At 56.7% G+C, this 27,245-nt stretch overlaps 1 protein-coding gene across 1 annotated transcript; it reads right to left on the bottom strand.

The window, feature by feature from the left end:
- On the bottom strand, positions 1-24,729 carry LRRC8A (leucine rich repeat containing 8 VRAC subunit A). Its single transcript, XM_077768353.1, has 3 exons — positions 24,623-24,729; positions 7,358-9,522; positions 1-1,927 (listed from the first exon to the last, which is right to left on the bottom strand). Exons 2-3 carry the CDS (start codon positions 9,512-9,514, stop codon positions 1,652-1,654), a joined length of 2,433 nt encoding a protein of 810 aa, XP_077624479.1. The 5' UTR covers positions 9,515-9,522; positions 24,623-24,729; the 3' UTR covers positions 1-1,651.
- Positions 24,730-27,245: the final 2,516 nt, after the last annotated feature.

Here is a 27,245-nt window from a genome sequence, read left to right as displayed (position 1 = left end):
TACTTTCTGTTATAGATTTATTTGATATTTGAATCGAGTCTACAAGTTCAGACCCTCATGTAACGGATTGCTTCATGGTCATCAAAGGCTAGTGTGCATTATTTCTGAGGGTTACATCCGCCGACGTGACGCAGGAAACACAGAGGGACGGACAAATGGACATACTCATTACAGACAAGAGACGCTAAAACGTGCCTTAGTGTCCAAGTGATTGATCTAAGTAAGGTGTGTGTGTGGGGGGACCCTTCTGATCGAAGGTGTGTGGGGGGGGGACCCTTCTAATGCAGGGACCCCGGTGACTGATCTAAAGTGAGGTGGCTTTCAGCAACCGAGCACTGAGTGGGTTGTGTGCGCCAGGCGCTCGGGGACGGAAACTGGGGAACCAAAACCCGGGGAGCCTGCCCTCCCAGCAGCGACCTCCCCACCCACGGCCCTGCCTCCAAGTGTCTCTTCTTTAAGACCAGGGGGCGACAGGGCAGATGTCAGCAGCCAAGGCTAGTGGTGGCACTGGGCAAAGTCATGACACATGAGGCGAGAAAGCAAGAGTCCGGGCGAGGTAGCTCCTCCTGGCTCTTTAACACTGAGACGAGGGGCGGGGGGACGGAGCACCGTTCATCTGGGGATTGGCCGACCCGTGTCTCCTCCTCTCTTGGCAGCTCCAGAACGTTCCCTTTGGCCAACGGCCACAGAAGTGAGCGTCTGCCAAGACACACGGAGGAGAGAGAAAACAAGACACCGAAAAACAAAACAAAACAAAACAAAACAACAAAATTCCCCGTCCGAGGAGAGGAGAGGAACAAACAGAACTCCTGGACCGAGGTCACACCAGACTCGGAAGACTTCCTGCAGCCTGCGCCCCAGGCCGGGCGGGGAAGGAAACACAGTTCAGTGTCTCGCTGCTCTGCTCCAGGGAAGCTGCCATCCTGCCCTGAGACCCCAACTCACTGGCCTTCGCTGTCTGTTGTTTTTTTGTTTTTTTAGTTTTTTTCTTTTTAATACCCAAACCATCCATTTTCAAAGCTTTAAAAAATTTTTTTCTTTTTCTTTTTTTACTTAAAAAAAAAAAAAATCTAAAACGGATGAGGTGAGCCCCTGGCCTTTCCACCTGGCCGTCCCCTGGGCCGTACCGCCAGAGCCCAGCCCCCACATCACTGGGGCGACTGTCCGCAGCTCGTTCTCCCTGGGCCACTCCGCTCAAGTCTCGGTGGGTACCGCCAGGGGCATCACCAACAAAGTCAACGGGACACTGCCCACCCTTCCTTCACCGCCTCCCCCATCCTAGCTGGACTTTCCTTGGGAATGTAGAAGTCATCTGGAGGGAGGGAGGGGAAGGGGAGAAAAATAAATACCGAGAGCTAAGTAGGTGTCCCTGGGCCTCTGGCGTCAGCTTGGCCTCCCCACAGAGATGGCCTCCAGGGAGGAGGCCCTGATTGTCCAAATACTGCTCTTTAAGTACTTAAGTCTCTGATCTCCCCGACAGGCGCCCGCCCTGGGGGGCATGAGTCTCAGAAGGAGGAAAGGGGCCAGCCCCTCAGGTACGGTCCTGTAGCCACAGCCCAGCCGACTCCAGCCCGGGGGCTCCTGCCCTGGCGGAGCGCTGGCTGGCTGTCCCTGGGCGTCGGGGTCCCTGGGCCCAAGGCCCCGTGGGTGCTCAGGCCTGCTCCTTGTCCGCCCTCCACAGCCGCTCCTTCACCTCGGGCGGCAGCGTGCTGAAGAGGTCCTCCTCCACCACCAGGCCGCTGCGCTTGAGCAGCGGACACTCGCCCAGCTCCACGGGCAGGCACTCCAGCCGGTTGCCCCGCAGCTCGATCTGGGTCAGGTTGGTCAGCTCGCCCACCCTGGAGGGCAGTGACTGCAGAACGTTGTTGCCCAGGTGCAGGGCCCGCAGCTTCCGGCACTGGAAGAGCTCCGGGGGCAGCGCCTCGATCTGGAAGGGGGCGGAAGCGGAGGGCCAAAGTGAGGGGCACGGCACGGACCTGCGGCGTTGGCCGAGGCTTCTCCCCGCTCCCCCGGCCCAAAGCCCGGCTGACACCCCCCTGTACTTGAAGACTCATTCTGTAGTCACCTCTTCCGGGAAGCCTTCCCGGGCCACCCCGGTAACCTATGGCACGTCTGGCCCCCAGCAGCACTGATCCCTCCGTGGTGAGGCTACTCAGACAGTGGTCACTCCCAGACCGTGGGCTCTGAGAGGGCAGGACGGGGGCCTCCTGGCTCCCTGCTGTCGCCCAGCACCCAGTACCTGAAGAAGCGTACCACAGCGGCCGGGCCAGCGACTCTACCAGCAACTCCACGCCCCCTCCACTGTCCAGGCTCCACTTGAGGGTCGTGCCTGATTTAGAACAATTTACGAGGGGCGCCTGGGGGGCTCAGTCGGTTAAGCGTCCGACTTCAGCTCAGGTCATGAACTCACGGTTCGTGGGTTCGAGCCCCGCATTGGGCTCTGTGCTGACAGCTCAGAGCCTGGAGCTGCTTCCGATTCTGTGTCTCCCTCTCTCTCTCTCTCTCTCTCTCTCTCTGCCCCTCCCCCACGTGACTCCCTCTTTCTCCCTCAAAAATAAAAAACACTAAAAAAAAATGAGAACAATTTATGAAAGAGAGAAGCACCCCGAGAAAATTGCACACTTTGAACCATTGCTGAGAACTGGAGAGAGCGTCCCAGTCTGGGCGGGGACCCTAGCTGGGCCACTTCCCTGTCCTGGGCCTCGGCCCCCTCACGTCAAGTCACACCCTGATCATGAGCGCCGGGAGCCCAGTATTGGCTATTCCACTCCTGATTTTGCAAAATTTGAATAATGGGCAACAGCCACGTGCAGCTTCCTGCACACCAGGCTCAATCTGAGCACTAATACTATTTTTTTTAACGTTTGTTTTAGAGAGAGAGAGCACGAGGAGGGGAGCAAGAGAGAAGAGGGGGCAGAGGATCCTTTCCAGGCTCCACGCTGACAGCAGAACGCCTGACGGGGGGCCGCAAACCCATGAGCCTGTGAGATCGTGACCTGAGCCAAAGTCAGGTTAACTCATTTAACCTTCAGAAGTACCTGTAAGTACTTCATAAACACTCTGCCTGTTTTACAGATGGGGCAGCATTTCACAACGAGGCCCTGCGGGCGCTAACTTGCTCAGAGGTTCACAACCGGAAGCCGGTTGAGCTGAGACGGGAGCACGTGTGTCCACACCGTCGGTGGCACAAGGAGCGAATGGTGGGGCCCGCGTGGGGACCTGCTGTGTCTCTAGGTACATCGGAAAAGCCCCAGAAGTGCCACCGTCCTCCCCGCCCTTCTGTGAGGAACGGGCTATAAACACGCTTCCTGAGGAGTGAGGGGCAGGGGCCCCCGGCTCGGTCCCCGCGTGAGGCTATGGAAAGGCTGTTCAGTGCCCTCTCTGAGGCTGCTCTGTCACCGTCCCCAGTGTCCTGCGGAGGCCTGCAGTGTCCAGGTCTGCGCAGCCAGAAGGGTCAGAGGAGGATGTTCCCCTGAGGCAGAGCCTGTGCCGAGCTCCCGCTGTGCCAAACGCGGCACCCACGGCCAGTGTCACCCTGGGAAAGTCCCCTGCCCTCCCTGGGCCTCAGTTTCCCCCTCTGTATAATGAAAGGGTAGGACCAGAAATGCGTCTCGCCTTCAGTGCTCTGTGGCTGAGGATGTGTGGGCAGACCTGGGCCTCAACCCCGCGGACTCTTGCTCTCTCCAGCCATTTTTGGAAAAGGACCCTGGTTCTGGGTGCAGAGCTTGGCCTTCCGGGAAGGGAAGGGAAATCAGTGTGGCCCTGGCGGGGCAGAGGGACAGTGTGGATGTTTTAAAAGAGACTCCTGGGGGCACCTGGGTGGCTCAGTTGGTTAAGCGGCCCATTTCGGCTCAGGTCATGATCTCACAGTTCANAAAAGAGAGAGAGAGAGAGAGAGAGAGAGAGAGAGAGACCCCTGACCCGGGCCTCTAAAGCCACAGCCACTGTGTGCCCAGCGGTCAGGGATGGGGCCAAGGGGGCTCCCAGGTGAGCAGGCCTGAAGGCGATGGGCATGACGGTCAGAGGGCATGATGGGAAGTGGGCTCTGGCAGGACGGGGGGGCCTGAGCCCCCCCAAGAGTCCGCTCTCCGCCTCGGGGGCCTCTTCTGACGATTCAGACGGTGGGCAGGGCAGCATGAGAGGCCTGGCCCAGCAAGCGGCCCAGCTGGGGTTCATGTGCAGGGCTGTTTCCCTAAAACACCCCGTCCCCAGAGCACCGCTGCCCCTCCCAGGGAACCCTCTCCACGTCCCACAGAGAAAGGGAAGGTCCCTCCAGGGGCTCAGTGCCCCACCACAGCCAGCCCTGTCCTTTGGACCCTTCCTTCTTCCCGAGGCGTCACTTAGCTGCTGAAGGATCGAAGTCCCTTTGCATCACCCCGATCCTGCCCTCTTCTGTGGCCCGGGGACCTCTGTGGCTCCGCTATCAGCACTGAAGTGGCCTCATGTCCGGCCAGTCTTTGAAAGAAAGACAGCCCCTCCCAGAAGCCTCTGGGGCTGCTCCACGGCCCCCCACCCCTGCCAGCAAGCCATTTGGACAAACACAGCCTCTTGCTTCAGCTGTGATCCAGCTCCTGCCTCTGTCCACCTCCGGAACTATCCGGCCAGAGTCACCAACGGTCCCTTCTAATCCCCTGGACCCGAACCCGTTCTTTCACCCCACTGTCCCCTGCGCTGCCAGCCCACGCTCTCCTGCCCCGCCTTCTCTTTCGCTTCCACCCCAAAGGCTTGAGCCAGACTCCCTTCCCCCTCCGTCTCCTTCCTGGTGATCTCGACAAGGACCCCTCTTCACGCAGGAGCCTGGGTGGGCGTGGGGGGGTAGTTCCTTGGGCTTCAGGCTGACTCAACATGTACATTCCTTGGATGTCCCAGGGGCCCCCACAGGGGACATACGCTCTCCTCTCTGGAAACCAGCAACTCCCTCCATCCCGTTTCAATGGCCCATCTTCCCAGGCAACCAAGGGNCAGCTCCATCCTGCGGATTCTACTGCCAAGGTCTCTCCACCCACAGTCTGTCACCTCCCCCCCCCCAGTGGCTCTTGACCTGCTCTTGACCCCTCTAATCTTGTCCCCCAAAACCACAGCCTCTCACTGTAGCAAGAGCAGCCTCTCCTGGTTCTAAGTTAGGTGGTTCCTTCATCCACTCCATCAACAGGTATTTGGCGAACATTTCCTGTGTGCCAAGGCCCATGTCACCAGATGAGGGGAACAGGGACTCTCCTCCCGATCCTGCCTCAGGCTGCTCCTCCCCGACGGACAGAACCTACTGGACTCTCCCTTTCCTTGTCATCTGGCTGACTCCTCCTCGTCCTCAGAGCCAGGTGAGATGTCCCTTCCTCCAGGAAGCCCACCTGGCCTAAATCTGGGTTGAGGCCACTCCTGTGTGTGCCCAGGAGCCTCTAGATGGGAAGCCAGTGGGCCCTGTTTGTCCCTGTGTCCCCAGCCCCTTGTCCCATGCTAGGGGTGCTTGAAAAATTTACCAAATCAATGAGAGAATAAATGGATCTGTGGACGGATGAATACCAGTCCTGCGTGTCCATTCACGAGAGTGTAAACCTGGGAAAAGAGCAGCTAAGGGCTGAGCCGAGTCACCCCCGGGGGGGGGGCTCATAAAGGAGGAGGAGAGGTGCTCCAGCTTGAAAGGATGGGCCTGACAGGGATCCTGCCCAAGTGAACTTTTCACGGAGGCCTCTGGCGTTCCAGGGGCGGAGACAGGATGTGATTAAGCATGTGCTAAACAGGGCGAGCGGAGGGTCTCCTTCCTCGGGACAGCGACAGCGGGCCTGCCTGCCTGTCGCCAGTTCCTTTCCTGAGGGGTGACCTCAGCCAACAGACATGACCTAACAGGCCTGCTGGGGGCGAGGAGAGGGGGTTGGGGGTGGAACTTCGAGCCGGGCTGAGCACCGGCTGCACCCCCATCAGGGGAAGGGCCTGGCAAGCCGCCCCACGCCATCCCCCAGACAAAGGGTGGTGAGATGCCCAATTCCAGGGGCAATCTGGCCCCACACTGTGCCCTGGGGGAGTCGCCCCCCGCAACGTACTAAAGGAGGGGCTGGGGTCTGTCTGGTGCTGCCCAAATGTGGCTTCTCCCCAGAGGGCCAATTTTGCTGATCAGTGGCCTGTCAGCGAGGCAACCTGGGATCTGGGATCTGACCTTCGCCCTCGTCCACCCAGTCATAATTTGGGGGAGGAGGCTAGGATTTGTCACCATCCATGATGTAAGGTTGGTTTGTACTGAGAGAGGCTTAGGGGCGGAGGACAGGGGAGCCCAGACCCTCCAATCTGAGCGACGCTGGAGAAGGGGTGTCCTTTCCCGGGGCAGGGGCTGCCTGAAAGGAGGGAGAGTTCCTGCGGGAGCTGTGTGCCCTGCACAGGGTGGGCCGCGGGGGTGGCGCAGGGGTGGAGTCTGAACCAGGTCTCCAGAGTCTGCACCCCTGGCCTTGGGCTCCCACTGCCACCTGCCTCACTGTCAGTCTCCACCCTGAAAGCAGGGACCGGGAATGTGTCACCCTTCCGGCAGGTGCCCAGGAGGGGCGGGCAGGGGGAGGTCCTTCCGGGTGCTAGGGCTTCGTTTGCACCACAGAGGCCCAACCACAAAGCCACAGGAGCACCCTGCCCTCCACCCCACCTGCCTGCCTCTGACAAGGGGCCCTTGGGTGGGGGGCTTCCCTGGCCAGGCAAGGGGCTAGCACACAGGGCCACCAAGGACCTCCAGGGCCTCCCCAGGGCGTGGCCTCCCACACTGCTGGCCTGAAATGGCTTGCACAGTTTCCTTTCTAGAAAGGCACATGGAGACAGGCCCAACTCTGCCCTCCACCACCCCCAAAACACAGAGGGGGAAGGGCGTGAGCAGTGCGAAGAGCTGCAGGGACCACCCGGTTTCGCCTCAGTGAGCGCCAGCCACCCGCAGTTTCTGTCCCCAGCGGATCCAGATGGGCCCCTCGGCTCCAAGTGTGATCGAGAGGCAGCTCCGGGCTGGGTCCTGCCTCTCGCAACCCAGCCCTTGGACCTCCTGCCCCCGCACCCCCCAGCCTAGAAGGAACGCGCCCCGGGTTCCCTCTGGGGATAGACCCCGTGTCACCACACCATCCCTCCAGACAGGAGGACTCTGCAACATCCTCTGGCAAAGACGGGCTCTGGAGCCCAGGTCAGCAGGACTGGGCCGGTGTCCGAGTATCTGTATTCCCCGCAAGTCCTCCCCCCTCCACCCACGGGTGGTTCTGGGAACCACGGGAGAGGACCCCCAACCCGGGAGCATCAGGCCATCCCGACCACCCCGAGACACAGAGCCTCCTGAGCACCCCCCAACCCCCCCAGGCCTCCACCGGTCCACCCGCGGAGCCACGGCCAAGCCACTCACCCGGTTGGCCGTGACCGCCAAGTTCTGGAGGTTCTGCAGGAGGCCGATGTCGGCGGGGAGGAAAGTCAGGTTGTTGTGGCTGAGGTCCAGGTAGCGCAGCTTTCGGCAGTAGAAGAGCTGGGTGGGGATCTTCTCGATCTTGTTGCGGTTCAGATAGAGGCGCTCGAGGTTGGTGAGGTTGCCGATCTGGATGGGGATGTAGGCGATGTGGTTGTACCACAGCTTAAGGCAGGTGAGGCGGTGCAGGTGCTGGAAGCTGATGATCTCCTCGATCGTCTTGAGGTTGTTGTCCTTGAGGTCGATCTCCTGCAGGTTATGGAGGCTGAAAATGGAGTGCGGGATCCGCTCCAGGTCACAGCGGATCAGCTCCAGCTCGGTCAAGTTCACCATCTTCTTGAGGCTGTTGAGGACGATGAGCTTGGTGCCCTCATTGTTGATGGACAGCTTCTGCAGGTGCACGCCCACGTCGGTGACCACCTGCGGCAGCTTGCTGAGGTTGCTCTTGAGCCGCAGCACCTTGAGGCGCTTGAGCTCGCGCAGCCCGTCGATGACGATGTAGCGGTTGTTCTCTGCGCTCAGGTTGCCGGTCAGGTGCAGCTCCTCCAGCGTCTTCAGGCTGTAGATCCACAGCGGGATCTCCTTGATGTCCGTGAACTTGATGTGCAGGGCGCGCAGGTTCTCGCGCAGGAAGGCCAGGGCGGGCGCCTCGATCTTGGCCGCCGTGTGGTACAGCCACAGCTCCTTGAGGCCCGTGAGCTGGGCGATGCTGGGCGGGATGGTCACGTCTGGGATCAGCTCCAGCTTCAGCACCTCCAGCTCCACCAGGTCGAACACGGTGTCGGGGATGCCGCTGAGCATGAAGAGGTGCAGCTCCAGCTTGTCCTGCGCATTCTTGGTGAGCCGCTGCCGCAGCTTGTCCAGCGTCCACTCGTTGTTGAGGTTCAGCTGCCGCAGCTTGTTCTCACTGACCTCCGACAGGAAGACAGCGAAGCGCTTCGAGTAGAGCGGGTCGTACTGGTCGATGAGGTGCAGCATGAAGGCGAAGTCGTTCTTCACGTCGGGGATGTCGCTGTAGCTGCTCTCCTCACGGATGGACTCGAACGAGTACTTCTTGAGGGAGCGCCGCAACATCCACCACAGCGTGTACATGCAGATGAGGCCGTAGAAGATGACCAAGCTGATGTAGAAGGACGCCAGGATCTTGAAGAGCGTGGCCAGCGGGTGGGCGCAGCGGTAGGTGCGATAGCCCGTCAGGCTCTCGATGTCCACTGTGCAGTCCACGTCGAACTTGATGTTGTGCACGTAGTAGACGGTGTAGCATATGATGAGGATGAACTTGACCACCTTGATGATGGTCTGCCGCATGTAGAGGCGGTACACGATGTCCCCCTCCTCCACGTGGGTGCGGAACTTCTTGACCTTCTCGAACAGCGCCTTGGCCTGCTCCCCCTCCTTCTTGTCCAGCACGCCTGTCTCTGAGCGGTCCACGATGCCCTGCTCGATCCGGGACTTGGTCCGCTGCAGCATGGGCACGGTGGCCTCCACGTCCTCGCTGACCGTCGACGACTTCTTGTCCATGGAGCCGTTCATCTTGCTGAAGGCCGGCTTGGGGTCGCTCTCTTCCACCACCGTCTCCGACAGGGCCCGGGTGGTCCAAGGCGAGTCGAAGCACTTGAGCAGGATGGACACGAAGTGCTCCAGCTTCGAGCTGGTACGTGGGAACTTGAACCAGAAGTTGCTGCAGGCCAGGAAGATGAGCGTGTGCAGCAGCACCAGGTAGGGGAAGTACTTGGCGAACCAGTGCAGGCGGTTCTCGTAGCACACGGCGTCCACATAGTTGTACTGGTGACGGTCCAGGTCGTACCTGATGCCCGTGGGGCCTGCGCCAGGGGTCGGCAGGACTGTGGAGTTGGGGTAGGGGGGCTCAGGGCCGGGGGCCGCCCAGCCCCGGAAGGAGTCATTGCAGGAGTCCCTGGTGACCCACTTACAAGGCAGGCAGATCATCTTGTCCTGGGTGACCTGCAGCGTGCCCCCGAAGACGGCGATCATCAGCATGACGATGGAGATGTAGTCGGTGAACACGTCCCACCATGGCTTCAGGATCCGGTATGCTGGCTGTGTGTCCGCAAAGTAGCGGAGCTCTGTCACTGGAATCATAGTTCAACCTGCAAGGGACCCACGGGAGGGGGTTACCATAGGGCGGCCCAGCTGCCTGGGGCCCAGGAGACGACGCACCCATCGTCCAAAATCCCACCTTGAGCCGAGCTGGGAGTCACAGCCTTGCCACTCCCGGGGCGGCCCGCCAATCGGCCTCTGTCCAGAACTGTGTGTCACCCCCGGTGGCTGGGAAACCACCACAGGGGAAGGCAGACAGCCTCCCCATTTAACAGACGTGAAGACTAAGCACTGAGGTCAGGACCCACACCGACTGATTGCTAAGGTGGCCTCCCCCTGCATTCTGGCAAGACTATTTGGGAATTCCTGTCCCCGGGCTCCATCCTATTAATGATCAGACCGACCAGAGGGGCTTGTTGAAAACCCAGTTCACTCAGAACCAGTGCCCTGATGCTGACCCAGGGACCTGAAGACGTTTCCTCCAAGTGTGGTGTGAGAATCCAAATGCAGAAGAGGGGGCTTGATGTGAACTCACTTTTTTTTAAGTTTATTTATTTATTTTTGAGAGAGACAGAGACAGTGTGAGCAGGAGAGGGTCAGAGAGAGAGAGAGAGAGAGAGAGAGAGAGAGAGAATCCCAAGCAGGCTCTGCATTGTCAGCACAGAGCCCAATGCAGGGCTCAAACTCACAAACAGTGAGATCATGACCTGAGCTGAAACCAAGAGCTGGATGCTTAACCGACTGAGCCGCCCAGGCGCCCATGAACTCACTTTTGTGAAACAAGTAGGGAAATTTATAAAATTTTATGNGTAGGGGGTGTAGCCGAGCAGAGAGAGGACAAGAAAACAAGACCGACCTCCACCCCCATGCTGGATGGTATCACACGTTATCATCATCATCTCTGGCTGTGTGGATCTACACGTGTGTGTATGTAGCAGCGGATTTTCTCCCTGAAGGGTTGAATTCGGCAGGTCTTAGGCAGAGCTTGGAATCTGATTTGTAACACTTGACTTTGGTGACACTACTGATCGGCCAAGTTTGGGGCACACTGCATCAGAAGCCACATTCGGGAAATCCAGCCAGGGACATACAGGGGAGGAGCACAACAAAACAAAGGTGCAAAAGGATTCCTGTCCTTGGGTTGTCTGTGATCACGCTGCTCTTACAACGACTGGTCTGCAAGACTAGCAAAATTTTATTTTATTTTTCACATTTATTTTTGAGAGAGAGAAAGACAGTGTGAGCAGGGGAGGGTCAGAGAGAGAGGGAGACACAGAATCCGAAGCAGGCTCCACACTCTAAGCTAGCGGTCAGCACAGAGCCCGACGCGGGGCTCGAACCCACAAACCGTGAGATCATGACCTGAGCCAAAGTCACACGCTTCACCAAGTGAGCCACCTAGGGGCCCCAAAACTAACAAAATTTTAAAAAGTACTCTACGTTTGGGGCCCCCGGGTGGCTCAGTTGGTGAAGCGCCCGACTTTGGCCCAGGTCATGATCGCACAGTTCATGAGTTCAAGCCCTGAAGGGCTCTTTGCTGTCAGTGCAGAGCCTGCTTCAGACCTTATGTCTCCCTCTACTCATTCTCCGGCATCTCTGTCTCTCAAAAAGTAATAAACATTAAAAAAAAATTTTTTTTAAGTACTTTACATTCACCGGAGAACGCTTGGGGGAAATATAAAAAAGCATAAAGACAAAAAAGAAATCCTTTGAAAGAGCACCACCAGGGTTACCCGCTATTAACTTTTCAATGTGTAATAACCTTCCAGGCTTTTCTGTGTATACTTTTTAAAATAAAATTGTGAATTTTACTTTACTCCTTATTGTCCCAATTGGAATCCAGTTGTTTTTTTTTTTAAGTTTACTTATTTTGAAAAAGAGAGAGAGGGAGAGAGCAGGCTCCATACTGTCAGCGAGGAACCCAATGTGGGGCTTGAACCCACTAACCGTGAGATCATGACCTGAGCCAAAGTCTGGAGCTCAACTGACTGAGCCACCCAGGTACCCCTAGAATCCAGATTTTAAACCAAGGTTTAAATACCTATATTTTGGGGCATCTGGGTGACTGATCTCACCAAGTGACCTGATCTCACACTTCATGGGTTCGAGCCCCGCGTTGGGCTCTGTGCTGACAGCTCAGAACCTGGAGCCTGCTTTGGATTCTGTGTCTCCCTCTCTCTCTGACCCTCCCCTGCTCACTCTGTGTCTCTCTCTCACTCACTCTCTCTCAGAAATAAATAAAACATTAAAAAAAAAATACCTGTATTTTGACAAATGGGTCTGTTTCTCTTGGGAGAGGAACTGGGGGACCCCGACTATGGGACTGGCCGCCATATTCTGACTGTCGGTGATGTTAATAGTGGCCACGGTAACGACACATAAAACAGGCCCAGTGCGTCCCATCCTGTCTTTCCAGGGCACACTGGGACGGGTGGGAAGGGCAGGAAGCAAGCCAGGGCCCTGAGAAAGAGTCGGGGCCCTCGGGGGGACGTGCGCCAGGCACTGGGCTAGCCCATGCCACGGGATCGGCCTCAGGGAATCCCTTCGATGCCCGCAGGCAGGGCCTATCTTTGGCCTCATTCCACAGACAGGGGGACCCAACCTCAGGGAAGTGAAGTCACCCGCCAAGGTCACTCTACGACTCAGGGCAGAGTGGGGACTGAACCCAGGCCTGTCCCTCCACCTCCCCACCTGGGTCGTCACTGCTATGTGGGCTTGCTGTCAGCGCCACCAAGCCAAGAGGGTCAAGGGACCACCCCTGGGAGTCCTGCCCTTCCCCCTCCCACCCCCCCCCAGTTCCCAGAACTCAGGTCACCACAGGGTCAGCAGACGCCACCACCCGCCCTGGGCCACCACTCCAGCCCAGGGGTCAGCCCTCCTGGTGAGACCAGGATTCAGGCCAGGGTGAGCGGCCACCCCACAGGAAGGCCCGGGCCTCTAATGACCGGCTGGCTCCTGGCACCACCCACACCCCTGGGGAGGGGGCACCCAGGGGAGGGCCCGCTGAATCATGCGGCCAGCCTCCAGCTGAAAGAAACCCGGACGCTCATCCCTCCCTCGCCAATTCCCCAAGCCCACATCCAGGCAGGCACCCAAGGACTGGGGACGGGAAGGGAGGAGGGGCCGAGCCCCAGGCCTGAGGGCGAGCCCCAGCCTGGCCCCGAGATTCCAGAGAGAGACTGCTGGGCAGGACGCCAGACGCTGGGGGCGGTGCAGTTTATGACCAGGCAGGATGTGGCTGCAAACGCGCAGTTTTGGAGGGGGGTGGGTATGCCTGCCTGGTGGGGCACCCGGTCTCCGATCTCCGGTGAGGAGTGGCCTCTGGGCCCCGCTGTCCCTGGGCTTTGCACATGTCGCTTCCTGACCTCTGAGGTGGGAACTGTTCACGGCTCCGTTTACAGGTGAGGGAACTAGAGGCCAACAGAGGGAGGAAGCAGCCCAGGCCGGTCCAGACTGGTGTGTCGGGCTCTTAGCGCCCCCCACCCCCCGGCCCCCAAGCGCCTGGTCTCAAGCACATCCTAATGTTGCTGCCATCCAGCCCCTGGCTCAGCCTTCTGGGGACAATGAAAGGGACCAAGATGCTTCCACGCCTCAGGGGCCTCTGCCTCCAGTGTAGGCGCATGGGCAGCGGTGGGAGAGACAGATGTCACCTCCCTGCCAAGAAGACCTTCATGGAGGCTCAGGGCGCAGAGCCAGGCAAAACGGGGGGTTCAGTGCAGGCCCAGCCTCATGTGGGTGCCCCTTCTGGCGGGTGGGGGTGACCCTCTAGCTGCACCCAGTTCCTGCCTCACCTCTGCCCCCAGCTCACTGTGGAACTCTGGCCAAGGCTCCGCCCCTCTCTGACAGGGTTCTGGGAGAAGTCTGGAAAGAAGGTGCAGGCCCCGAACCCCAGGGATGCCAAGGAGGGGCAGGCCCCCAGGAGCAAACTGCTAGCCCCCTCTCGAGCAGCTCTTGCGGAGGCTGAGGGGCAAGCCAGTGGCCAACGAGGCTGAGCTGGGATCCGCCGGCCTTGACCTCGCTGCGGGACTTTGGGCCTCAGGATCAGCACAGACACCTCTCAGGGCTGCTGGGAAGAGTCCACAGAATTTACAGTGCTGAGCGCAGAGCGGGGCAGGCAGGCAGTTGGGGCACCTAGGTGCTCCATGCAATCCGTGCATCTCCAGAGAGGGCCCAAGAGGCCAGGGCATGAGTGGGCAGGGCAGGGCCCAGGCATGGCGGGGAGGCAGGGCAGCAGTGAGTTTCGGGTGGATGTGGGCATGGCTGCACATCCTGATAGGGAGGAAGCAGAGGCTCCGAGGCCCTCCCTGCTCCGCCCAACCCCGAGGGCTCCTGGGGAAGGAGACAGATTCCTCCCCCACCCCCACCCCAGGTAGGGATCTCCAGTGCAGGGACCCGCCCCAGGAGCCAGTGACTCAAGAGCACTGAACATCCACGGAGCACAGCTCCCGTTCCCAGACTGAAGACTCAGGGCCAAGTCCAGAATGAGCACATCGTCCTGGCACCCACTTTATTATTTTTTTTCATTTATTTATTTTTGAGAGACAGAGTGAGCACACAAGCGGGGGCAGAGAGAGAGCGAGACACAGAATCAGAAGCAGGCTCCAGGCTCTGAGCTGTCAGCACAGAGCCCGACGCGAGGCTCAAACTCACGAACCACGAGATCAGGCCTTAAGCCAAAGTCGGACACTCAACCGAGGCACCCAAGCGCCCCATTTTTTTTTAAAGTAAGTTCTATACCCAACGTGGGGCTTGAACTTGTGACCCTGAGATCGTGAGTCATGCTCTACTGACTGAGCCAGCCAGGAGCGCCCCCCCCCCCCATACACACATTTTTTTTTTTTCTCAAAATTTTTATTGTGGTAATATACACATAGTATAGAATTTACTGTTTTAACCATTTTTAGGTATATAATTCAGTGGCAGTAAATACACTGCCGTTATTGTACAGCCACCACCACATGGGTCTGCAGAACTCTTCCCTCTTGCTGAACTCAAACTCTGTCCCCATTAGACACTAACTCCCCATTCCCCCCCTCCCCCAGCCCCTGGCAACGGCCATTCTTTCTGTGTCAAAAAAGGTGACCATCACAGGGACTTCATAAAAGTGGACTTGTAACAAAGTTTGTCTCTTTGTGCCTGCCTTATTCCATTTAATGTGGTGCCCTCAGAGTTCATCCAGGTTTTACCAGGAGTCAGAATTCCTTTCCCTTTTAAGGCCGAATAATATTCCCCATAACCATTTTACAGATAGGGAAACTGAGGCTCAGAGAGAGAAGCCATTTGCTCAACTTCACACTGGCTATACGTGACTGAGGCCACCTTCAAAACCAGATGTGCAGGGGAGCCCGGGACCTGCAGCACCTCCAGGGGGGGCCACTCAGGTGGAGCAGGTCCCTGTGGTCAGGAGGGCGCCACAGGGAGAGGGGCAGATTCAAGGAAGTCGGGATCTCATTTCCGGTTCAGAAAGCTCCCTGCCCAGGACGTTTCCTCCAGGCAGCGTGTTCTACCCGCCCTGCACTGAGACCTTCCTCAGTTCGAATGGCCTCCCGGCAGGCAGAGACTCTGTCGCGGATGTGCCCAGGTCTCGTAAAAGGTGGTCGAGGTACCAAGGGGCACGTGATCCCAGGCCCCTGCCTGCCTTGGACGCCTCCTTTCCCACTGACTGTGGCCCACCCTGAGGGCAGCCAGCGAGGCTTGGCTCTAGAACTGCTGATGCCACCAAACTCTCCCTGGTCCTGGCCGCCCCTGCAGCCTGCAGGGCGTGGGCGAGTGCGGAGCCAGGACTCCTGCCCCCTGGGGCACGCTGGTCTCCCCCCCCCAAACCGCCTGTGGATGGCCCGTCGGTCAGGTGGAGAGCAGGCCCCGAGGCACACGATGCGGGCTTAGAGCTGGAGGGACGGCCGGCCAGTCTGCGCTCTGTCCTGAGTGGCGGAGTGACCCTGGGCAGGCACCTTCCCGTCTCTGAGCCCCAGTCTGCCCCCGTCTGTGGGACGGGCCTAACGCACACATGGGCCTGGCCCTCCAGAGCAACCCCGACTTCCACAGTCTGGGGTGACTGAAAAGTGCACAGAATAGGGGCATGAAGGAAGGAACTGGAAGAAGGAAAACCACCAGAGCGCTAGCAGATTTCCGGCAGACACCTATGGGTGGGGCCCGGCCCACAGTGGGCGGGGCCTAGAGCAGTGCGGGCGGGACGCGGCTGTGACTGACCTTTTCAATGGAACGAAGCAGCTCTGTATGTAATGCCATTTTGGAAAAAAGCAAGACCCAGAAAAACAAATTAATATAATCTCATTCTGATAAACCCTTGACCCATTGTACCTGCACTAGGAGAGGGGCTCCCTCTCAGAGTGGGAATAAGAAACAGAATGAAAGGAAACTGTAATTTTTTACCAGCGTGCATTATCTTTGTGATTGAAAAAATAGTGGAGTTCAAAAGAAATAGAGCCTTAAAAAAAAGGGGGGCGGAGAAGAAAGGAAAAATCAGCCCTTGTATGGGGATCAGGTGCTCTTTTGAAGTTCTGGGAGTGCATTTTGGGGAGTGGGTCAGATCAGGTCAGGTCTTTGCCCCGAGAGATGGACAATTTGGAAAGGATCCTGAATAGAGGACACAGATGAACGGTCTGACCTCGGGCAGCTGACAAAAGACAAAAAAGCAATGTGCCTTGCTGTCCTCTGAGCTCTGGTCTGGCTACTTCTTCCAGAACAGAGGCCTCACGCTGAGCTGGGGCTGTTGCCCTCCTAGAAGTCAGGGGTTAACACCCACCAGTGAGGTGGGAGACCAATGGCCGCACCCAAGTAAAGCTTCAGAGGCAGCGGGCAAGAGGCCGCCCAGGGGCCGGGGGAAAAGGAGGCAAGGAGTTCCCCAGGACAGGGCCCCCCCCCCAGACTCATCCGGGGCCCTTATGCAGAGCCCAGAATACAGCAGTGGAGAGAAGACCCGCTGACCTGGGCGGAGCTCAGGAAGGAGGCTGTAGGAGGGAAGATGGCAATTGTCTGGGAAAGAAACTAGGACAAAAGTCAGTTACTGGAATGTTCATCACGGTGTCACTTATGCCCTAGGAAAATTGGAAACAACCCAGATGCCCATTATGGAGTGACTGGTTAAAGACTCATTAAGTGATCAGATGATAAAACACTATGAAAGAGCGAAGACTCGTTAGGGCAAGACACCTGACGACTTGATAAGAGGAAAAATGTCAGAAGTATGTTACCTGCAAAGAGTAGGTGACAGAACTGTGATGGAGCAACTCTTCTGTTACAAGATTTATGTAAACAAATAAAACTTACACATACATTTGAACCATCTTGGCAGTGACCTTAGACCTCTGTTTATAATCTTTTCTTCACTCCAAACTTACATCTATTTCCTATTATGCTAATCAGGTAATGAAGTTGTTTTTTTTTTAAGTTTATTTATTCTTTTCAGTAATCTCTACACTGAACATGGGGCTCAAACTCACGACGCGGAGATCAAGAGTCACATGCTCTTCTGACCGCACTGACCAGGAGCCCCAAAAAGGTTCTTTAAATTATTTTTTTAAATTTTTTATTGTTTTTTATTTATTTCTGAGAGAGAGAGAGAGAGAGAGAGAGAGAGAGACGGTGTGAGCAGCGGGGAGGGTCAGAGAAAGAGGGAGATACAGAATTGGAAGCAGGCTCCAGGTTCCGAGTTGGCTGTCAGCACAGAGCCCGACGCAGGGCTCGAACCCATGAACCGTGAGATCATGACCTGAGCTGAAGTCGGACGCTTCACCGACTGAGCCACCCAGGTGCCCCCGAAAAGACTTTTTAAAAATCATAATTCTAAAGGCTCAAAAATAGGGAAGACAATTTGGAAGAACAAGGTGAGAGGAGACTGACTACAAAGGTACAGGAATTCAGCCAATGTGGTGTTGACGTAGGGATAGACGGATGGACCGAAGGAACAGAAGGGTGATTCTAGAAACAGACCCTGAAGTGTCTGGAAACAGACATGAGAGTGTTAGCTTTGCAGGTCAGGGGGAAAAAATGGGCGTCCATGAATGGAGCTGGTGCTCAGTTACTCACATGAAAAAAAGCACAGCCTCGTCTACTTCCTTATATGAAAATAAATTCCAATAAACCAAAGGCCTCAGGCAGAAGCTCCACGGAGCCCAGCATGGACAGGGCTCAATCCCACGGCCCGAGGATAATGACCCAAGCCACAATCAAGAATCAGACCCTCAACTGACTGGGCCACTTAGGCGCCCCAAAACTTGAAAATGTTTAAAGAAAGGGGCGCCTGGGTGGCTCAGTCGGTTAAATCTCCAACTCTTGGTTTCGGCTCAGGTTATGATCTCATGGTTCATGAGTTTGAGCTGTGCATCAGCTTGGGATGCTACTTGGGATTCTCTCTCTCTGCCCCTCCTGTGCTCCCTCAAAATAAATAAGTAAACTTAAAGAAGCAGGCTCCAGGCTCTGAGCTGTCAGCACAGAGGCCGATGTGGGGCTCGAACTCATGAATTGCGAGATCATGACCTGAGTGTAAGTGGGATCTCAACTGACTGAGCCAGCTAGGTGACCCAAAATAAATAAATAAACTTTAAAAAAAATGAAAGAAAGGTCTAACAGATCAACTTAGGATGGAAAAGGATTTCCTATCACAAAGAGTACAAATCCTTAGAGGAAAAGATGGATATTTTGATCACATGAAGTTAAAATGTACGCATATCAAAGAACATAATAATAAACAGTAAAAAAGAACTCACAGACTTAGAAGAGATATTTACAGTGTGTATAATCCCTACCAAAGGATTACTATCCGGGGCAAATACAGAACTCCTACAAACACAAGAAGGAGACAATCCATTAGAAAAAAAAAAATGGCAAAATACACAAACAGACAATTTTCAAGAAAAAAATGCAAATGGGGAAATTAATGTATGAAATTAATTCCTAACTTCATTACCGGTCAGGGAATGCAAAGCAGATGCCACTTCACTCCCCTGCAACTGGCAAAAATGCTGAATACCTAGATGAGGAGTTAGGAAGCACATATCCTACGATCCAGCAACTTCTCTTCTAGTTATAGATCTCAGAGAGTTGTTTGACACACACGTGAGAAGTCACAGACAAGAATGCTCACTGAAGAGTTGCTCCCAACAGCTCCAAATCAGCAGCAATCCATCCATCAACGGGAGAAAGGATAAATCAGTATCGTCATACGATGGAATGCTAAAGCCATGAGTTAATGATCTACACCTAACATGTACTAACAAGAACAGACGTCAGAAACAATGCTGAGCATGGGGCGCCTGGGTGGCTTAGTCGGTTGAGCGTCCGACTTTCGCTTAGGTCATGATCTCGCGGTTCGTGGGTTCGAGCCCCGCGTCGGGCTCTGTGCTGACTGCCAGCTCGGAGCCTGGAGCCTATTTCAGAGTCTGTATCTCCCTCTCTCTCTGGCCCTCCCCTGCTCACGCTGTCTCTCTCTCTCTCTCTCTCCTAGAAATAAAAAAAAAAAAAAAAAAAATCTGGAAAACTATACATAGAACTATATGTCGTTAAGTCTGAGGGCGGATCAGATTGTAGAGGGTTGTCTATACCATACGCTCTTCTATTACTTAAATTTGGTATTTTTCGGAGCAGGAAAAATACCGGGGAGGAAAAGAAAAACCAAAAGGCCGTCCTCACCTTGCGGTTTCTGAGGACTGTAAATGTTTACGAGAGGTACCTGAAGTACCTGCCGTGTACTATGTTAGGGAAAGGTTAGCCTGCCCCCGCATGCCCCACCCAGGTGACAGACACTCCACAGGGTGCTGTCCTCATTGCAGGGAAGCAGCGCCCCAGGCTGGGTCAGCTCAGACCCTGTGGACAAATGACTTTTCCTCTGAGCCTCAGTTTCCTCAACTGTAAAATGGGAATATTACCGTACCTACGTCAGAGGCTTATCGTGGCTACTTAACAGACTGTACTGTGTGGCCCAGAAGAAGGTGCGCACAACCCACCTGTCACTGCAGGGTTCAGTGGGGGAAGACACCCAGGTGAGGGCCAAGCTGCAAAGAATGGCACCTCCAAGTACAAACCAGACCCCCAGAGCCCTCCAGGACCTGTCCCACCCCCTCCCCGGTCTCACAGACCACACTCAAGAGCCTTGAGCTTCTGGAGCCCGCTCCCAGGCTCTGGACCCCCGGGAAGGATGGACGTGGAGCGCTGGCGATGTGCTCTCAGACCCACCCCTAGGGTATCAACCCAAGTGGCCGATTTCCTCCTGATGCTTCTTACAGAGGGGGAAGGGAGTCGGCGAAATGACCCGCCGCCCGCTCCATCCCGGAGGGTGACCACCCGGCCCCGACGTCGCCTGCGGAGACTTGGCGTTCGCGCCCGAGCCCTGGCAGGACGGCCAGGCCGCGGGTAAACAGGGCACAGAGAGCCTTTTGTTAAAGCCCAAACAGAGATGCTGGGCAGGCTTCCCAGGCGAGAGGGGAGGCGGGAGGCTGGCGCCCCTGCTCGCACCCCGCTTGGGAAGCCTGTCTCTCCCGCGCTCTCCCAGGGAAGGGGGAAGGGCCGTTCCCAAGAGGCCCAAGGAAGACAGTGGGTCAATGGCCCTGTCCCCGGAAGGGCCCCGGGCCTGTGAATCTGCTCCTCGGTCAGCAACCCCTGGGCCTCCTCTGGTCCCAGAGCTGGGGGAGGGGGAGGGGGGAGAGGTCCCACCTCGCCATCTGGCGCACACAGCCCCCACCCACTCAAGAGCAGGGCACTGCCCTCCGGGCCCCCACACCCACTTGGGGTGAGTCAGCAGCGGGCCGGGGGCACTGCCCGGCCTGGCACGCAGCCTGCGGAGCGAGGCACACCCTCACTTCCTGGGAAAGGAAGAGGGGAGACGGTTCGGGGTGGGAAGGGGAGGGAACAAGTTTCACTTCCAAACTGCTGGGCTGGGCCTCCCCAAACAGGTCGGTCCTCATGCAGTCTCCTGAGGCTGTGGGCCACCTTACAGGGTGAAGGGTGACAGGTGAGGGACACCCTCCCTGAGCACAGAGAGACAGCAGGCCAGGCTGGAGGCTCCAGCCGTACCCTCCCCCCACCAGGAGGGCATGAGAGCTCCCGGCCGCGGGCAGGGACTGTGTGCCAGCACCGTGCCTGGCACTTCCTGCGCCTCAGCTCCCAATCTCCATGAAAACCAGTGGGTGACCTTGGGAAAGTCCCCTTTCCTCCCAGGGCTCTGGGCTTCCTCACCTGTAAAGTGGCTCATGAGCTGTGAGCACTGAATGAGGGAGTCCCTGGTCGGCTTTTGGCCCGGTGCCTGCCACGTACTAAGGGTTTGTGACATTGGCTGCTGTTATTGTTATGGGAGGCGTCCTCATCGGTCCCTTTACGGGAGAGGGGGTAAGTGACCTGCCCGAGGCCACAGAGCTAGAGGATGGTGGGAAAGACCGTCGCCAGTCTGACCTTCCATTACGCCAATCTGCCTCAAAGGCCGTAGTGGGGCTCCTGACCCTCCCTGAGCACCCGGGACCCTGGAAATGCTTCCTGAGACAAGACCCCCTTTCCCTGAGGGGCACCTGGAATCACGGCCTCCGCGGGGAACCTGAGCAGAGCATTCTCAGGTGCCGCTGGTGTCTCAGGTGTAGTTTTAAGAAGATTCTGGAAGGGATCCTGCTCTGTAGGGTCTGGTGCCAGATGAGGGTCCATGGCGGCCATGGGGCCTTAGAGATGGGCCTTGATCTGCTATGAACACCAGCACTGCCTGCCTGGACAGGTTACAAAATAGGGACAGGAGCACCCAAAGGAGGCTACAGACACATCTTCTGCTGAGGTCCCAGGGGACTGAGACTGAGGCCAAGGTAAGCTGCCTGTGGCCCGGCTCTCTGGGCTGCATGCGGGAAGAGGGTGCTGTCCCNCAGCGACTCCCCATCAAAGGCCGTGAGTTTGGCGCAGGTGCCTCTGAGGGTGTCCAGGCGGCACGTGAGAGCTCTGGAATTCTACAGCCGCTTGCACTCCGGTGGAGGCTGCTCCAGGCAGGAGGCTGAACTGCAGCAGCCTATTTAATTTTGAGGTTTTGGGCCCTCAAGAGACAGTTAAACATAGAACTTACTACGAGATGCAGCAGAAACGCATCAGGAGAGAAAGCAAGGGATGTTTGTGGCTGGGAGTAAAAGCAGTTCTAGAAACCTCAGTCCTACATATCCTAGACAAGGGATGGTTAAACTCCCCTGCCCCCCCCCAAAAGTACTGGGAAGTCACTAGAATCCCTGGGGCTCTGCTTCTACCCCAAGGGGCGTCAGATGGACTCCCCTGCCAGCGGCGGGGGCCAGGGCTGAAGGCACTGCCCTGCTCAGCGTCTCCTGGGATGGTCCACAGACTGCCAGCCTCACGACAGCCTGGGAGCCGCCTCAGAATGCAGATTCCGGCCCCCCCTCCCCCACCTCACACACATACCCAGTGTGTGGCGGTGGGTCCCCGGGGAAACAGCGTTATAAACAAATCCCCTGGGGCAGCTCAGAAGTACCGCCAAGCCTGAGAACCTGGAGAAAAAGAAAAACGGAAGGTGGGGTGGAAAGAGCACAGGCTGCGGGTTCGAGTCCCAACTTCAGCCTCTGACCCTATAGAACAGGGAGCCACCTCACAGAGACCCTGGCTGCCGCATGGGTGCAGTGACCCAGCATACCGCCCGGTGCTCTGACTGCGCCCCTGGGAACAAGTGGGGGACAGGAAGGCCCCGCTGCTAGAACGAGGGAGGAGGAGGAGAGGCCAATTCCTGTGGCCAAAGTGTCTCCCGCGAGAAGGAAAACAGACTGCAGGGAAAGGCCGGGAGGAAGAAACACGGGGGAGGAAGGTCAGCTCAGGGAGCCTGAGGTCAGGGTCAGCTCATTCCCAGCTCGACCCTGCCAGACCACAAAGCCCAGCTGCCAGGCCTGAACTCCCTCCTGCCCCAACTGAGCATCTTCAGACCCAGGTCACAGGGCAGCCCCTCTGCCCTCTCCTCGCCTGCCCACCCTCCAGGATAAAACCTGAAAGGAGAGGGGCGCCTGGCTGCCCACGTGAAGCATGTGACTCTTGATCTCGGGGTTGTGAGTTCGAGTTGGGTGTAGAGTTTACTTCAAAACAGAATCTTAAAAAAAAAAAACTTTTTTAGTATTTATTTTTGTGAGAGAGCGCGAGCGCAAGTAGGGGAGGGGCAGAGAGAGAGGGAGACACAGGATCGGAACCCGGCTCCAGGCTCTGAGCTGTCAGCACAGAGCCCCACATGGGGCTCGAACTCACGGACTGCGAGATCATGACCTGAGCCAAAAGTTGGATGCTTAACCGACTGAGCCACCCAGGTGCCCCAAAAATAAAATCTTTAAAAAAAAAAACAAAAACAAAACCACAACAGGAGCATTCCAAAGAGACCAACACTTCCCCCTAGGAATTGCCAGGGTCAGTGGCCAGACTTAGGCAACATAGCAATTCGTGCGTGTCCCTCCCAACCCCCCAACCCGGCCCCTGCCCTAAGCAGACGGCATAGGCCGAAACCTCTCAGGCCGGCCCAGGCCGTTCCCTCCAGGCTGTCCCTGGCACGGAGGAGGATTTCTGATCTCAGATAAGTAGGACCTGCTGCTTCCTACTCATCCCTGGCCAGAAGGACTTCGGCTCAGGCTTCCCTTCTCTCCAGGAGCCAGAGTTCCTCAAAACCCACAGGAAACTCCTACAGGGCAGGGCTGAGGGTTGCTGACCTTGTCCCAGGAAACAGGAGAGTCAACAAAATCACACACCAGGTATTTCCTACCCGCCTCGGCGCCGCTGTCAATGCTCTAACAGCTTGGAGCCCCAGGGAGGTGAAGACAGGGGCAGTGAGGGGGGGGACCTCACACACAGATACACCCCTGCCTGGGAAAGAGGTCCTGCGGGAGGCAGGAAATGAAACAAGAGCAAAGCTGTGAACCAGCAGCCCTAACAAGACTCATGCGAAAAATAAGCAAATAGTAATACTACACGTGGAATGATACCCTCCTCCCCGTTCATATCTCTGGAGATGGGACGGCGGGGGACTTGCGCTTTTCATGACATCAAAATCAAAACATCATAAGAACATATAATGAACACGCAGCTTTGCTGATAAAAAAAAAAAAAAAGATTACTATTTCTTTGAAAATCCAGGCTGGGGAGGGCCAGGCCCTCCTTAATGCAAAGCTGAGGGGACAGGTGGATGCAGGGAGGCCTCAGGCGCGGAATTCAAAGGACCCTGGCCCGGGATTCCAGGATCCGGCTCCAGCCCCACATCCCTGCCTTCCTTCCTCAACTCTTGGGCAAGTTGCATCCTCTCTTTGAGCTTCAGTTTCCACATCTATAAACGAGGGATGAAGGTCAGTGCCCGAGTTTCCTCAAATGATCAGAGGCAGTCACTGACCAGGGTGGGTTTTACAAATGACACAGCAGTCTATCCACATACCCGCTAAGGTTACGGAACACGCTCTGTTAAGCGCCTTCCCTATATCGACATACTTAATGCAAGAAAAGGTACTAAAATTATCACCTTTTTATGGTTAAGGAAACTGAGGCTCAGAGAGGTACAGCAGCTGGCCCGCAGTCACTCACCAAATATGTGACAGCTAGGACGCAAAACCCACATCTATGAAGTCTGAGTCCCAAACCAGCTCATTCTCCCACCTTGGGGAACTGTTTTCCAGAGTGTGGGCCGAAGGAACCCATCCCCAAAGATGCCCATGGATCCAATAAGCGTGGCGACACACGACCTGCCGGCCCCCCTCTCAGAGACTCATCGGGCCCCCTCCAAGGCAGTCAAGGCTGAGAAGCCCCACAGCAAGATCAAGGTGTTTCCCAGAGTTATCGAACCACTGTGATCACAGGCGCCGGCGTTGCACGGAACACACCTTGGGAAAGGTGGTCACAGGACAGTCTCGTTAACAAGTCAGAGCGACAAGATCTGGGCTGGGGGAGGAAAAAACACAGAGGTTCGCAAGGAAACCTAACGTTGGCATTTGAAGTGCAGCTACCACATGCTCCTCAGCTGGCCGCTGAGGCGGGAGAAGGAAGAAGAATTCTGTCTCCTGCCACCTTTCCCCTAGATGCCCTGGGCCTGCAGTAAAAGAGTGAAGGACCGCAGAGATGTAAATACTGCCCTTTGGCCCCGCGGCCGGGGCAGGCCCCTGACCGGAGGCTGGCCTGGAGCAGGGGGGGCCCAGTCCTTACCCCGCGCACGGCTCTGCTATCTGCGTGCTGGCTGTCGGTGCTGAGCCTGGCCCGCGTCCGTCTGGGCAGGGTCCTGGCATTCCTCTCGTTCCATGGAGGCTGCCTCCCTGTGAGGAAGCAAGAGCTACCGTCAGCAGGGCCGTGTGCGCCTGTCGGAGTTACCTGCTGTGCTGCCAACATTTTGTGAGTGCCTGCTCAGTGCCAGGCCCCGGACGGAGCTCTGGGGGTGACAAGAGAGAACCAGACAGCCTGCTGGAAGATGCCAAGGCAACGATTACCGTCAGCTCTCGGGAGCCCAGGGCTGTGCTGGGGGTGCCCAGAAACTACGGGGACACGGAGGAAGCAGGGGACCCAGACCGGCGGGGTCAGAGAAGGCTCCCCGAGGAAGGTGTCACCCGAGTTGACTTCTGAGGAGGAGCAGAGGTTGGAGAAAGAGTACAAGTTCGCCTGGAAAGGAGAGAACGTGACCTCTAGACAGCGCTGAGTGGTTCAGGCTGGCTCTAGACAGCGCTGAGTGGTTCAGGCTGGCTAGATCTAGGACCGGAGGCGGGAAGTGGTGGGACGTGAGTTGCTGTGGGGGCGAGCTGGGTCCAGGCAAGGACACAGCCTCAGCCCACACACTCGAGTTCAATGCAAACACAAAACCCAACCAGCACCGGCTGGTCAGGAAGCATTAGGTGAGTATGTACTACGTGCCAGGCACTCTGCTCACAACCACTCACAAGGCTGGGAAAGACAAGTGAGCAGTGTGGGGACAGAAGTGTGATCAGACTACAGTAGGGGTAGGGGGGGTATGCAGACCACTAGGAGCTGGGATCGTGGCCCCCAGTGGTCGGGAAAGGCCAGAGGATACCCAGGAGTTAACAGAAAGCAGGGACTGCAGGTGGGGAGTGCCCGGGCCGAAAAAAGGACACGAATGGCTCTCAGAGGGACTGTGGAGCCTTTGACCCACTTATGCCAGGAAGCATTTAAGCACACCTACTCAGGGGCACCTGGGTGGCTCAGTCGGTTAAGCGTCCGGCTTTGGCTCAGCTCAGGATCTCACAGTTTGTGAGTTCGAGCCCCGCATCGGGCTCTGTGCTGAGAGCTCAGAGCCTGGAGCCTGCTTTGGATTCGGTGCCTCCTCTCTCTCTGACCCTCCCCACTCGGGCTCTGTCCCACTCTCCCTCAAAGATAAAATAAACATTAGAAGAAAATAAATTTTAAAAATAAGTAAATAAACACACCTACTCAGTGCTAGGCACCGTGCTGGGAGGAAGGAAGCAGGAGACGGTCTCCAGCCCGGAGGAGAGAGAAAGAGAGGTCAATAACCCCAGCAAATCCGTACAAGGGCGATGGTAATGAGAAGTAAAGGCACAGAGGCCACTAAGCCAGACACTACCCCCTCCCCCGCCCTCCTCAAGGACAGGAGACCCACTGAGCCTGGGCAGCCCAGTCACTTGCCCGTGGCACAGCCCGGACCAGAGGTCAGGCCTCTGGACTCCGTCACTGGTTCTTCTAGTCTTACCTCTTCCGGGAAATACACACTGCACACCCCCAACCTATTACCCTGAGCTAATGCCTCCTTCCTCTGTAATATTTCTATTATTATGCCACCATTGTATCAATGTACCAATGTTTCCTGCCCGCCTCTCCTCCCAGACTGCAGCTTGGGGAGGAGGCCGAGGACAGCGTTCTCTAGCATCATTTCTGGTCCAGGCCAGGCACTTACTAAAGAATACTTATATGGATGGATGGATGGATAGCTGGATGAATGAATCAGGGGATAAAGAGATGGTGTGCTGGGCTCTAGGGCCCCACATCCATCCCACCTGATTTCACATGAGGTCTTAGACCGTTAACTTGTGCTTCAGTGTCCCCGTGTGAAAATCTGGAATCACTTCCACTCTCAGGAGAGGCAGTCAGGAACCAGGCCGCTCCCTTCCCTCCAGCTCATACAGGTGAGGTTCAGGCCAAGTCAGATAGCAACCCAAGGCCCAGCCGCTTCCCCACACTCTGCCCTAGTGGGGCAATCCTCAGGTCCCCTTCTGTCCAGAAAGGCCCCTCAACGTCTGCAGAAGAAACTGCTTTCTAGTGGGTGTGCCCAAGGTACGGAGCACAAAAGCATATGGTTGAGTTTGGGGGAGGGGGCAACTGGGGGGGAAGAGTCACAAACATTTCTTGAGCCCCTGCTGTGTGCCCTGGATGGCAGAGAGATACCAGACCCTACCCCAAAGCACTTCTAACCTGGGACGTCAGGGAGGCAGAGGCCCTTCATTCACACCCCAGCATCTCTCTAGCCCTCTGGAATAAGTCATCTGTCCTTGCCTCCCCTCGGGAGCCAGAGGAAGACTTGACCTTCACGAAGGCAATGCTGGTGTGATTGAGCCATGGGCACTGCCCAGTCCCTCTCAACAAACTCCCACTCCCCCAACCCCTCCACAGCAGACGACCTCCTCCTCCTGCCTCCCGTCTGTCTGCCTGCCGGTCTGTCTGCTCAGAGGGGTTAAAGAAACTCCTAATGGAAAAGGTGGGGGAGACCCATGGGAGCCTTTCAAGCAAAACCAAATCCCTCCTCCACAATTTAGGCCCAAATTCCCTTTCCCTCCCCAAGCTCTCTCCCTCCTCATCCACACACTTCATC

This window comes from Crocuta crocuta, unplaced genomic scaffold (genome assembly GCF_008692635.1).
Source record: "Crocuta crocuta isolate KB4526 unplaced genomic scaffold, BGI_CrCroc_1.0 scaffold35, whole genome shotgun sequence".
Classification (NCBI taxonomy): Eukaryota; Metazoa; Chordata; class Mammalia; order Carnivora; family Hyaenidae; genus Crocuta; species Crocuta crocuta.
This window is presented reverse-complemented; position numbering and strand designations above follow the sequence as displayed.